Consider the following 12,974-nt stretch of genomic DNA (forward strand, 5'->3'; position numbering starts at 1 on the left):
GACCACCAGGGGACAGATGCTCCAACTGGTAGGTTAGCTTGTTGCTGGGGTCTGGACGACCAGGACTGAATGAGACGTGCTGGACACACCCTAGAGCCCTCCTGTGGCCCCTCCCCCTGGCCAGCCCCACCCCTGATTGGCCACCAACACCCCGATTGGGGACAGGGCCGGCCAACCAACCATGAGTGATGCCATTGGGGACAGACCGGACCCCACCCATGCACGAATTCGTGCACCAGACCCCTAGTTCATTCAATAAAGAATTATTAAATCCCTACTATATGTCAAGGGCTCTTCTAAGTGTTGGAGATAAAGCATGAAATAGACAAAAGCTCCTGCCCTCATGAAGTATATGGTTTGGTGGGGATAGGGGAGGGGGGGGGGGGAAACAGACAATCCTATATAATAAAAGCCTAATATGCTAAGTGTCCAGTTATCCAGTCGGCTGTTCAACCAATCAAGGAGTAATATGCTAATGCCACTCAACTGCTCGCTATGATGTGCACTGACCACCAGGGGGCAGATGCTCAACTCAGGAGCTGCCCCCTGGTGGTCAGTGTGCTCTCACAGGGGGAGTGCTGCTCAGCCAGAAGCCCTGAGCCAGGCTCATGGCTGGCAAGCGCAGCGGTGGTGGCGGGAGCCTCTCCTGCCTTTGCAGCAGCGCTAAGGATGTCCGACTGACGGCTCCTGGACTGCAAGAGGGCGCAGACCAGGCTGAGCCCCACCCCCCCGCCCCCGAGTGCATGAATTTCGTGCACCGAGCCTCTAGTAAGAAATTATATGTGTTAAAGAGTGATATGATTAATGCTAAGGAAAGTTAATATACAAATGTTAGTGGTACAATTCTAGAAGGGTGGACAGGAAGATCTCAAGAAGAAGGTGACATCTAAGTAAAGACCTAAAGGAGGTGAAGGTGAGCCTTCACTATCTGGGGAAGTGTCCCAGGTAAAGAGAACAGGTGGTACATTTATACCATGGGATACTATGCAGATGTGAAAAAGAAGGATCTCAGACCCTTTGAGACAACATGGAGGGACCTGGAGAGTATTATGCTAAGCAAAATAAGCCAGGATCTCACTTATCTGTGGAATCTAATGAACAAATAAAATTGACAAACAAAACAGATCCAGAGACATGGAAGCTTGCAACAGACTAATGATTCTCAGAGGGAAGGGGGGAGGGTATGATGGGAAAAGAATGAACTAGGGGCCTGATGCACAAAATTCGTGCAAGAGTAGGCCTTCCTTCCCCCAGCTGCTGGCACCGGCTTCCCTCTGGCACCCAGGACCCGAGTTTCCCTCACAGTCCCGGCTTTATCCGGAAGGTCGTCTGGAAGGACATCCGGTCTAATTAGCAGATTACGCTTTTATTATTATAGATAGGCATAACCCATGGACACAGACAATAGTGCAGTGAAGGCCTGGGGAGGAGGGGGACAATGGGGAGAAAGGGTGACACCTGTAATACTCTCAACAATAAAGATAAATAAACAAACAAACAAAACAGCAAGTACAAAGGCTCTGAGGCCAGTGTGGCTGTAGCAGAGTGAGCAAGGAGAGATGAATATACGATGTCAGAGCAGTAACATGGACAGGTCATGCAGGACTTTGCAGGTCATGAAGAAAACTTTGGCATTTACTTTCTGTGAGATGGAGGCACGGGAGGGTACTGAGCAGGAGAGGAACGTGACCTGACCCAGGTGTTCACAGTGTCACTCTGGGTGCATGTGAGGAACAGACTGTGGGGAGCAGGGAGACCATTGAGAAGGCTGCCATGATGATCTAGGCCAGTGGTTGACAAACTCATTAGTCAGCAGAGCCAAATATCAACAGTACAATGAATGAAATTTCTTTTGAGAGCCGAAAACCGACTTCCACGCATGGGCCACGAAGTTTCAATCGCACTGTACGTGCGCGCCCGCACATGGTATTTTGTGGAAGAGCCACACTCAAGGGGCCAAACACCCGCATGTGGCTCTCGAGCCGCAGTTTGCCGACCACTGATCTAGGCAGATGATGAGAGTGGACAGGACTAGGGTGACAGCAATGGAGGTGGAAAGAAATTAACAGGTTCTGAATATACTTTGGAAGAATTTGCTGATGGACCGGACATGGATATAAAACAAAGAGGGGACTCAAGAACAACTCCAAAGCGTTGGGTCTGAGCAACTACAAGGATGGAGGTGACATTTACTGAGAACAACCTTGGAAGAACAGATTTTTGGGGAAAAACCAGGAGTTCAATTTGGCCAAGATTACTCTCAAGATATCTCTAGATATCCAAGAGGCGATATCAAGTAGGCAGTCAGTCAGCAGTCACAGGGGAGTTTCTCAGCTGGAAATAGACATTTGAGATATGTTTCCATGCTTAGCCATCCCAAATTCCTTACAGAATCCACAGGATTTGGCTCCTGCTAGTGACTAGAGGCTCACCTTGCACCTGGCTAAGTCAATGGGTGACATACACACAAATCCTGAGCCCTCTACTTCCCAACTATGTGATCTTGGACAAGTTACTTAACTTTCCCTGCCTTCAGCAATCTCATTAGCAAAAGGGAGATCATACTGGTATTGGCCTCCTAGGACTATTCATTCAAAAAAATTTTAACTAAGCATCTAAAATATGCAGCCACTTGTCCTACGTGCTAGAGATATTCCTTTCCCGCCCCTCTCCACAATCTGTAAACCACACATGCAGCCTGTCACCCCACACTCTTCCCCCGCTCCCTACCAAGACCCTTTCCTTGGTTCATCCCGATGATCCTGCCTAGGATCCTGCCACAGACACCATCCTGGGCTCCCAGACCCAAGTCTCTTTCCCATCAACTTACTGCCAGATGACAGCAAATAGGGCCTTCCCTTCTAGACATCCTCCCACGGCTCCTCATTGCCTTCAGGAAATCCCCAAATAGCCAACAAAATCTTCCACGACCTAAGTCATACAGGACTTTCAATAAGATCTCCAAAACCAGGCCGTTTCTCATTGCTGCCTTTGTGCAAGCCATTCCACCGCACCGCAAGTACCCCTCCCCCGCCGACCCTATCATTAGGTCTCAGCTCAGGCAGCTTCTCCACTCCAGAAGTTTCCCTACCCGTGCTTCGTCTGGGTTCCCTCGCGTTCAACGTTGCCACCATTAGCGAATACACGCAGGTAAGTAACGGAGCCCTTGCTCACTCCTACTGACGGGGTCTTGCCCGCGTGCTGGGTGATGTCCAACGTGATGGGGCCGCTTCGGGCCTCGGCGCCTACCTCCTGCTCCAACTACGAACGTCTTACCTTCACGCTCTCCACGGTAAGCCTTCTGGCACCTGCCGCAAGCCTCAACAGAAATCAACACCTGCGCAAAGCACGGCCAAAAACCCCCAATGACGGCCCTTTCCTTCTTCCTTTAGAGCTAGCGACAAGCATCCGGCTGTTTGTCTGACTGCTGATTGGCCGCCTGACACCCCGCCCCTAAACACGTGAGCGAAAAGAACTCTGGTCTTTGTAGTTCCCCGACGAAAAGTGGGACCGATGCTGATGCTGAGCTCCATTTCCCAGGAGGTGCCCGCATCCCTGTGGTGGAAGACGATACCCTTTGCAACAGGAGGTTCTTGATGGGCCATTTGGGAGACAAAAGTTTCCCAAATGCCAAGGAAACAGGCCCACTTACCTGGAACCCCTGGGATTTTTTTTTGGCCTGAAAATTTCAAAACGTCTTGCTCCGCAATTGTTCCAAAGGGTACGACTAGACGTCGGGGGAGGGGGGATAAGTCTGTACCCATTGTCTGCCTGTCAATCCCCAGATGGCACTCATAAGTCCTATTACACGTATTCAGCACCTACTGGATGCTCGCCTGGCAAAAGGAACCACTCCTGCACAGACTCTGTGGAAACCCTGGCTTACTAGGACAGAAACTTGTTTCCCAGAAACAGGCCAGAGGTGGGCCTTTACCCTTTCAGAGTCTCAATTTACCCTGGAAAAGGCAAATGTGGGCTACAATCCTATTCAGGATCTCTGTCTAGGATTCCTTAGGCCCAGACCTCCAGCAGCCCCATGTCTGTACCAATAGCTATAACTTCCCTATGGGCATATCCGACAAGACAAAGCTCTTCCAGCACCCCCTCCCCAAACACATTCCGCACCATGCCTCTGAGGGCTGGGTGAAGGGAGCCAGGGCCCTGCAAACGCTCAGGCGGGCATGTGAGAAAGCTCTTTACTGGGGGGTACAGCAAGGAGGAGCAATGCCATCTCCCCCTACCTGCCCCCACCCCTTCCTAGGGCCCTGGGGTGAAGGGGGTCTCCCAACCACTGGACCACCACTGTCTTTGGTACAATAAATAGAAAACAAGGGGAGAGAGGGGGCCATGGGTCCAGTCCTTAGTGTGGGGGCACGCCTAAACCCCTCTCCTTGACCCCCTGCCCCAGGCCCCAATCAGTGCAGGCCTCACCCACCCCAGCTGGGTAGCAGCAATTCCAGTCAAGGGGAGAGATGAGGATGGGAGCCCAGGGCCCCCAGATGGGGGGAGGGGTATGGCTTCAGGAGGGGCCCCAGGGAAGGGGCAGGGTCATGAGCTGGCTGCCGTGCTCTGGGGTACACCACGAAGGCCCAAGCGAGGCCCCAGAGTGGCAGGGTCATCAGGGGGTGGGAGGGGTGGACGACCTCCTGTCATCCGAGTCCGGAGGGCTGAGGCAGCCGAGTGCTGGGGGGCAGGCGCCGGATGGAGTGGGGAGCAGTCGGGAGGGCCGCCCACCAGGCTCACATCCATCAGCTCCGGAGGTGGTGGTGAGGTTGGTGATGGAGGACGGCCAAGGCATCGGGGCTGGGGGGGTAACTGGGTGCCAGCCCCTGGCAGTGATGATGCAGAGGCAGGGGCTTGATGTGTCTTGTGGGGCACATCACCGCCTGCCCAGGGGCGTATCGGCTGGGAGAGTGGGACCTAAAGGAGCAAAGGAACAGTGGGTGATGGAGACCCAAGTTCCGGAGTCCCAGATACCCCACCACCCACCTCCAAAGGCCCTAAAGCCCCATACCTTGGGGCTGTTCATCTCACAGTCAGTGATGGAGGGCCCAGGGCCCCCACAATATCGGTTGCTGTAGCGGTAGGTCCGGTTGTCATTGGAGGAGCCACTGGAGCCTCCTGGAAGTACCAGGGGAGGAGAGAAGAGGCCTTAAGTGAGGAGAGGTGGTGGCTGGGTTTGCAGGTGGCTGAGTCTGATTCATGACCCAGGCCCAGGTTTGGGCTTTGGGTTCTGTGTTCACGTGAAGCCATCAGGCCCACTTTTGAGATTAGGGTTCAGTTTTGGGTGTTGGAGTCAGAACCATTTAGAGGTCTGAGCACAAACTCGGTTTCAGAGATCAGGTCAGGGCCAGTTGGAGCTCTCCTGCCCGAACCTTTGGAGTTCAGGATCATGCAGTTTCAAAGCTCTAGGTGATGGCCCAGTGACAAGGTCCCCAAGGTCAGGCCAAACCAGAGCTTCCCCCACAACTGTCCTACCCTATTGGGCACCGGGCACCCACCAGAGCTGGAGATGGAGCTGGCGGTGCTGGAGGAGGGGCAGGTGTCGAGGGGGGCGGGCGAGGTGGAGGCACTGCTGCCTGCCGGGCCCGTGTTGGTGGCCTCATCTGCCGTGCGGCGAAAGAAGCCATGCTGCAGAGCCCCAAGAGGGCTGATGCGGGCGGCGGGCTCATACTCCAGCATGCGCAGCACCAGGTCCTGGAAGCGGAGGTAGTCGGCGGGGCTGTGGCCCGGCTCCCCCGCCCGCCGGCCCCCGGGCCCGCCCGTCTGCACGCCCAGCACCTCCTGCAGCCGCCGTGTCCCAGGGCCCTGGTAATCCTGGCAGGGAGGGGGTGGGAGGGGGGGCAAGAGAGTGGCCGTCAGTGGGCAGGAGGGGCAGGGAGACACACACGGGGAAACAGAGGCACCAGAGAGAAAGTGGAAAGAGAAGCTAAGAAGAGTTGTGGGGTGGGCAGGAGAGAGAGGGTAGACTGGGGAGGAAGGAACAGACAGACGAGGGGGAGAGAAAGGATGGGAAAGACACGAGGGAGAGGAAGCAGGGAGAGAGGGAGCCCCAAGTGTGAGAGAGTGAGGGGCCACCAGGGTAGGAGGAGCGGCAAAGGGCAGGGGCCGCACCTTCCTGAGTTCCTTTGTCCTCCGTAGGGTCCAGCCACCCCCAGGCAGCCGTTCAAAGTACTTGCGAGCCTTGGGTGCCTGGTCTAGCATGGGGGCTGGTGGGATGCCCAACACCTCCACAATCCGATTCATTTGGTCCACCTGTGAGCATGTGGGCAGTCAGGGTCATCAGGCCAGCCCGGCCTACACCCCCTCCAACACACCCCCTCCTCAGGATCACACCTCATTGGAGCCACTAAAAAGGGGCTCTCCAGTGTGCATCTCCACCAGGATGCAGCCCAGGGACCACATGTCAATGGCCAGGTCATAGGGCGTGCCCAGGAGCACCTCGGGTGACCGGTAGAAGCGGCTCTGGATGTACTGGTAAATCTGAGGGAGGATAGAGGGCAATAGTCACCCCCACTGGCACCCCCAAAACTACAACAAGCCTTCTGCCCTCAAACTGGGGATGTGGTTGCTACAAACCCTGATGTTATCTGCACCAACTTTACAGGAGCCACTACCTCCACTTTACTCATCAGCCTCAAAAGTCTGCTGGCCTAGTCTGATCCTGATCTCCATCTGCAGGCCTGACTCTGGGCCCCTCTTCGTCAGAGTTTGGCAGTCTGCAAACCTAGGCCCTTCCTACCACCCCAATCCAGACCCTTTTCCTGCCACCACCACCATGAATTCAAATGACTGCTTACAGGAAGTTGCATAGCGGAAGCACCTTCCCCACCTTCCCTCCCAGCTTTAAGAAGACTGGGTAAACAATACTTAGCTCAGTGCCAGCTAGGCTCAAAGCCAACCCAACTTCCCCTACCCTCATCTGGCAGCCTCAAAACTGGCCCCACCCCCAGCCTTCACTCTTCCTTTTCTGACTGCGCAGTATATATATCCTGTGGCCCTCTGATTTACCTACGTCACACACTGGCCCCACCCTTCGTACCCATCCTGAGCACTATCCCTGAGGCATCAGCCACTTCACTACCCCCTCCAGCCTACCTCGCTCGGCCCCTACCTGGCCACCAGCTGGCCCCGCCCGGTCCCAGCCACACCCATACCCACACCACTAGTCCCACCCCTAGGGCGGGGCCAGGCCCTACCCGCTGGCCAAGCTGGCAGGAACTGCCAAAGTCCACGATCTTGATGGCGCTGCGCTTGGGGTTGCAGAGCAGGATGTTCTCGGGCTTGAGGTCGCAGTGAATGATGCTAAGCTCGGGCGTGGCCAGGAAGAGAAGCGCCGTGCAGAGCTGCTGCGCCAACTTCCGCGTCAGGTTCAGAGAGACACCCCGGAAATGCGTGTTGCGCAGAAGGTCATACAGGTTGTAGGAAAGCAGTTCGAACACCAGGCACAGGTGGTTCCGGAACATGAAGTGCCGCTTCAGGTGCACTGCCGGGAAGGGGACCAAGTAGGTGGGTGGGGAAAAAAACAACTGAGGCTCAGAGAAGGCCAGCGGTGGCCTGGGGTACGCAGGAATCAAGGAGAGGGCCGGAGCAGATATGTGTCTCTGCTTCTTGAGCACTGGCCAAAGTGCGGTGTGCCCACAGGTACCAGCTGCTAGTCCGGTACTACTATATGGTCTATAACTTGGATCATACCAAGAAAAAGACTGATTTTCTTAAGAAAAGTGAATTCTTCCCAAGACTCCTGTCAAACTGTCAGATTAAACCAAAGAGGAAGTTTCCATTTGGTACTGACAGGTCCGTACAGGGACTGATGAAGAGGGAGACAGGCCAGGCACCACTGTTTTCCTCCAGCTAAGGAGGCTCACCAGTGGCGACTTTAATACGATTCTATACTGCCTCATTTAATTTTATAACATTGTTTTAGTCTCAGTTCTTTTTTGTGTGTGTGGCAGAGGTTACTTATTTTCCATTTACTGTGAGGATTTATATTTAAAGAAACATACTCTTTAAGTCCCTTGCTTTTTCTAAGAGGAACCAGTATACACAAGAGGGAAAAGGCTGGCAATAGATGTTAAAAGTAAAGGCTCTGGAGTCTACTGCCTGGTAAAGTTACAGCTCTACTGAGGACACACTCTGTGACCTTATGCAGCAATAGCACCTGAATGCCTCGTGTCTTCATCTCTAGGCTGTGGGCAATGATGCCTCTTCCATGGCACTGTGGTGAGGCAGACAGGAGCTTATTTATGTAAAGTGCTTACAACAGAGCATGACCCTACGCACCTAAGAAACTCTGACCAGCGTTATCTTGTGAATAGGACAAAAATCATAAAAAGTGGCAGAAGAGTCACCGATGCCATGGAATTAGAGACCACACCCTGTCCTGAGGACACCAACCCCATCCTATAGCCGGGGTGACCTATCCCTGAGCAGCTCGTGTTGCCTCAGGGCTCACCTATGTAGTACTTCATCTCGGTGTCATGCTGGTTCATCAGCTCCAGCAGCCGCAGCTCAATCTGGGCCTGGTTCAGGAAGGCCTTTTTGTTCTTGATGATCTTGATGGCCACCAGTTCCTGGGTCTGATGATCATAGGCTTTCACCACCTGCAGGGGCAGGGTATGTCACAAAGTGAGGGAAATGGGAGATGAGGGAGGAGACAGCGCCAGGTACCACTGTTTTCCCTCCAGCTAAGGAGGTTCACCAATATCATTATCGATATTACTAACAGGAATTCAAAATTGAGTGCTCACCACAGTCAGGCACTAGGATGAACACTGGACATGAAATAATACAACAACCTCATGTGGAGAGTCCTGTTAATTGCAGTTGTTTTTTTTTTTTTAAAGAAAATGAAACAGGCACAGGGAAAACCAAGTGACTGGGCTGAGTTGAATGGCCCAGCACAGAACTTGGAACCACTGAACCACTGACTGTGTGAGTCAATATCAGTGGGTGCCCATATCCCCCAATCTCTGGATCTGGGTGGGTGGGGGCATCCCGCACCTGGCCAAAGGAGCCTTTGCCAATGAGGGAGTCAATCTCATAACGCTCCAGCCAGCGCTCGCCACTGCGCACTATGTAGTCATGGTTGTCATCGTCATAACCGTGGTTCAGGACCTTCTTCTCCTTCTTGGTGCTGGAGTCCTGAGGAGGAGCCTGCTGGGCCCGCCGCTTCTTCTTTGCATAGTAGACCTGCCCAGCCGGCCAGCCAGGAGATGAGGACTGGTGAGTGACCTGTGCCAGCAGCCAGGACCCCTCAGCACCCAGCCGGGTCCCCCACCCCCTGCCTACCTCATTGATGTGCTTGTAGGTCTTGATGAGGTCCACGGAGAGCTTGCGCAATGGGGCCGTGGTCGCATCCCGGAAGGCCAGAGGAAGCCTCCTCGGCAAGAGCCGCACATTAGGCAATACCTGCTGGGCGGGGTGAGAGGTGGGCACTGAGGACAGACCTTTACCTCCAACCTCAAGGGGGAGAACTAACGGGTGGCTGGCTCATCGCTGCTGTGCACCTGTTCATTTGGTCACTGTCTGACAACCCCACTAACAGAGAAAGTCACCAAGGGCAGAGGCTATGTCTTCTTCTTGCTGTATATCTTCAGTGCCGGGAGCAAGGCCTGGCATGCAGTGGATAATAATAATAATAATTTTTAAAATATATTTTTATTGATTTCAGAGAGGAAAGGAGAGGGGGAGAGAGAGAGAGAGAAACACCAATGATGAGAGAGAATCATTGATTGGCTGCCTCCTGCATGCCCCCAACTGGGGATCAAGCCTGCAACCCAGGCATGTGCCCTTGACCAGAATCGAACTGGGGACCCTTCAGGCCGAAGGCTGACGCTCTATCCACTGAGCCAAACCAGCTAGGGCTATAGTGGATAATTGTTAAAGATTGGCTGAGTGTTCATTTCTGAACCTCAGTGGGAGAGATCACACAAAAAACTTAGGCTCTGCCCGACCCAACCCTTCGCCTGAGACCATCCATCTGGGTATCCCATCTTAAGGGTTCCCATCTTGCTTTACCCTTATCCCTTATGCTCACATGTGCCCCCCACCCCCTCAATCTGAGCATCTTTGTCCAATTATTTCACTTCAAGAGTCCTGGATCTGGATCCAGCACCCTGGACCTCCCACTCCAAGCTCTACATTTCAGAACCTTAACTGTCTCTATCCCTGGAGATCTATACCCTGTACCCTAGGCCCTGCTAGCTCCAAGACCCTTCAGGCTCAACTTTCCTCCCCTTACACCCCCTCTAGATCTTTCACTCTGGATTTTTTCTTAGTGAACATTTATTGCTTACTATGTGCCAAGCACTGTCCTCAGCATTTTACATGTATTTCATTAACTGGTTTAATCCTCACAACAACCCTGTGAGGTAAATATCATTATTGGCCCCATTTTACAGAACAGAATACTGAAGCACGGAGAACCTAAGGAATTTTACCTATTTTAACCCAGGCCCTCAAAACCCCGACTCTGCCAGCAACTTTTCTATTATATTCAACTTCCATGGGGCTCTTCATGCCCCTGAGAGACTGTCCTGGACAACCACACTGTCTTTGGCCCCAAGATCCTTCTATTCCCAGCCTCCCTCTACCCCAGGCAGGCGAGGAGCCAGCTGACCACATACCTGTGTGTGTTCCTGGGGCCCTGGGAAGCCAGAGAAGGGACCATGGCCCGGTGGGACGGCCATGGTGGGCTCAGAGGGCCGCAGGGGAGCGAGGCCTGGAGCGGGAGCCCGGCCGGGGGGCGCCTTCTCGCATCCTGCACCTCGGCTGCCACCGCCGCTGAGACCTGAGAGCAGGCGGGAGGCAGGGGAACAACATGGAAGGGGGTGTGTGGGATAATGCCAGGCAGGAAAGAGGTGGACATCAGAGCAAGGCAAGGCAAGGGTGGAGGAAAAGAGCCACAGAGCAACAGGTGGGAATGAAGGGGGGACAGACAGAAGTGGTGAGGGGGAGGGGAAAGGAGGCATAGCAGAGTCCCTCAACAAATGATTACCAAATAAATGAGGCAAGCAGCACAAACAGGGGCACATGTGAAAGCGAGTGATCGGGAGTCAGGCAGGAATATGGGCCAGGGCAGAAAAGGACAGAAAGACACCAATAATTGGAGGAAGGAAGAAAACAGAAATCACAGACAGTATGGGGAGTAGGGTTCACTCTTTTCTTCCCATTTCCACTTGTAACCCTCCCCAGGCTGCCCTCACACAAGATCCTGTCCTCCTGCACTCTCCCCTGGATATTGGGATCTCATCAAAGCAAGGTTCATCTGTTTCAAGATCTACCCTTCCCAGCAGATCCCCCAATCCAGAAGTCTAGGATTCCCCAAACCACATTAGAGTCCTCTAGGCCCCCACCAAACCCTAGCAAAGTCCTCTGTAGGCCTCTAAAACCACATTGGGGTCTTTGGGTACCTCCTGATCACAGTTATCTGAAAACTCCTATATAACAGAGTCCTACTCCTGTGGTCCACCAAGGCACACCCTTCCCCAGGGACCCTCCCCATATTATGCCAAGACCTCTTCCCTATATTATATTCTCCCACCTCAGGAACCACCCCTCCAGCTAGTTTCTCCATACCATATCCCAACTCCCCAATATTATGCCAAGGTACCGCTTCCAATCAAGGCCCACTCCTGATGGGAGCAAAGGGGATGTGTCTCTTCTCACGATTTATAGTGATCGCCCTTCTCTTGCCTACACTGGAGTCTACCCACCTCCTCCCAATCCAATATTCCTACCAGGGCCCTTTCTCCAGGGACTCTTCTGTCCACTGGTCAATCCACAACTGTGCCCATTCCTAGAAGGCCCCAGAGCCAAACCCCCCAAATATCACAGAATTCTTCCCTATCTGCCACACCAAAATCCTCTCCCTGCGGGCCTTCCCTCATATCAGTCCCTTTCTCCTATGCCAAGTCTTGCCACCCCACGACCCCTCCTCTCTTGGAGCTTCCTCCCTCCCCCCCCCCCACCCCAACACACACCAAACTCTTTCCCGGGGGCCCTCCCACACCAGGATCGTCTCCCCCAGCCACCACCCCCTACCCGGGTCAGGGCTGGTGCGGGGCCCACGGGAGGCTGGGGCGCGGTGGGGCCCCCAGTGGGGTGGGCGAGCAGCCAGCATGGCGGCGGTGGCGAGGAGACAGCCGCCTGTCCCGGGCCGGCGGGCCCCGGCAAGCAGGGAGGGCAAGCGGGACAGGAGGCCCGGTGGGTGACAACAGCAGCCGCTGCGGGGGGAGGGGGGAAGAGGAGGGGACAGGGACGAGGGTCAACCCGGGGCACACAGGGAAGGGAAAGGCAGGTGGACGGGGGAGGGGAGGGGCGGGTTAACCCTCGACCCGCCGGCCCCGCCCCACGCAGCCACCGGCCCCCAGGGACACAGGCGTCTGGCCTCCCATTTTGGAGGGCCGCCAGGGCCAGCGGGCAGGCCTGAACTTGGCAGTCCACACCTGCCATGGCAACAACCGTGCCATTGGTCGCTGGGCCCAAGAGCTCAACCAATCACAGCTCGGGGCGGTTGTTGCTAGGCGACAATGATGCAGCGGGCAGAGCCGAGCCCAAACAAAGGGCGGGAGCGGGACCCCGGTACCCCTTCCCAGGACAACTCTCTCGGGCTATGCCCTTCCAGGAATCCAACTATGAATAATTAGACATGGCCTGCACCTGCCCGCCGCCCCACTCCTCTCCTCCCTGCGCCTCCTAAGTCTCCCGGCGACAGGGGGAGGGCGGAGCGCGAGCCGCGCCCCATCTGTAGCCACTTCGTTACCTGAGAACGCAGGCAAGGGGACTCAAACTGCTCGGGAAGCCCGAGCTCAGGCCTGCCCACTGGCTGAAGATATCCGGTGGACGAAGCGAAGCAGGGCCCTGATTACCCAGTAATGCAACCAGCAAAATGGCAACCACAACAAACCGGCCCCCCCTCCCCACAGGCTTCGGGCTCCGCCCCCACCCCCTCCCAATTCGCTCCCCCTCAC

The 12,974-nt window shown here is 54.8% G+C and overlaps 1 protein-coding gene across 8 annotated transcripts in view; it reads right to left on the reverse strand.

Annotated features, from left to right (window-relative positions):
- Nucleotides 1-12,921, reverse strand: part of DYRK1B (dual specificity tyrosine phosphorylation regulated kinase 1B) — a 21,245-nt gene extending 8,324 nt beyond the window's left edge. For 2 of the 8 annotated variants that reach the window (XM_079799442.1, XM_079799441.1), the window contains exons 1-11: nucleotides 12,046-12,760; nucleotides 10,629-10,792; nucleotides 9,292-9,414; nucleotides 9,004-9,192; nucleotides 8,456-8,603; nucleotides 7,200-7,486; nucleotides 6,337-6,483; nucleotides 6,115-6,255; nucleotides 5,502-5,817; nucleotides 5,015-5,121; nucleotides 414-4,920 (exon numbers count right to left, since the gene is read on the reverse strand). In XM_079799442.1, the coding sequence (XP_079655568.1) occupies nucleotides 4,549-4,920; nucleotides 5,015-5,121; nucleotides 5,502-5,817; nucleotides 6,115-6,255; nucleotides 6,337-6,483; nucleotides 7,200-7,486; nucleotides 8,456-8,603; nucleotides 9,004-9,192; nucleotides 9,292-9,414; nucleotides 10,629-10,792; nucleotides 12,046-12,124 (2,073 nt within the window). In that variant the 5' untranslated portion in view covers nucleotides 12,125-12,760 and the 3' untranslated portion in view covers nucleotides 414-4,548. The other 6 variants (XM_079799444.1, XM_079799445.1, XM_079799448.1 and 3 more) reach the window with 6 other exon arrangements.
- Nucleotides 12,922-12,974: the final 53 nt, after the last annotated feature.

Source organism: Cnephaeus nilssonii (assembly GCF_951640355.1).
Source record: "Cnephaeus nilssonii genome assembly, chromosome: 20".
Taxonomy (NCBI): domain Eukaryota; kingdom Metazoa; phylum Chordata; class Mammalia; order Chiroptera; family Vespertilionidae; genus Cnephaeus; species Cnephaeus nilssonii.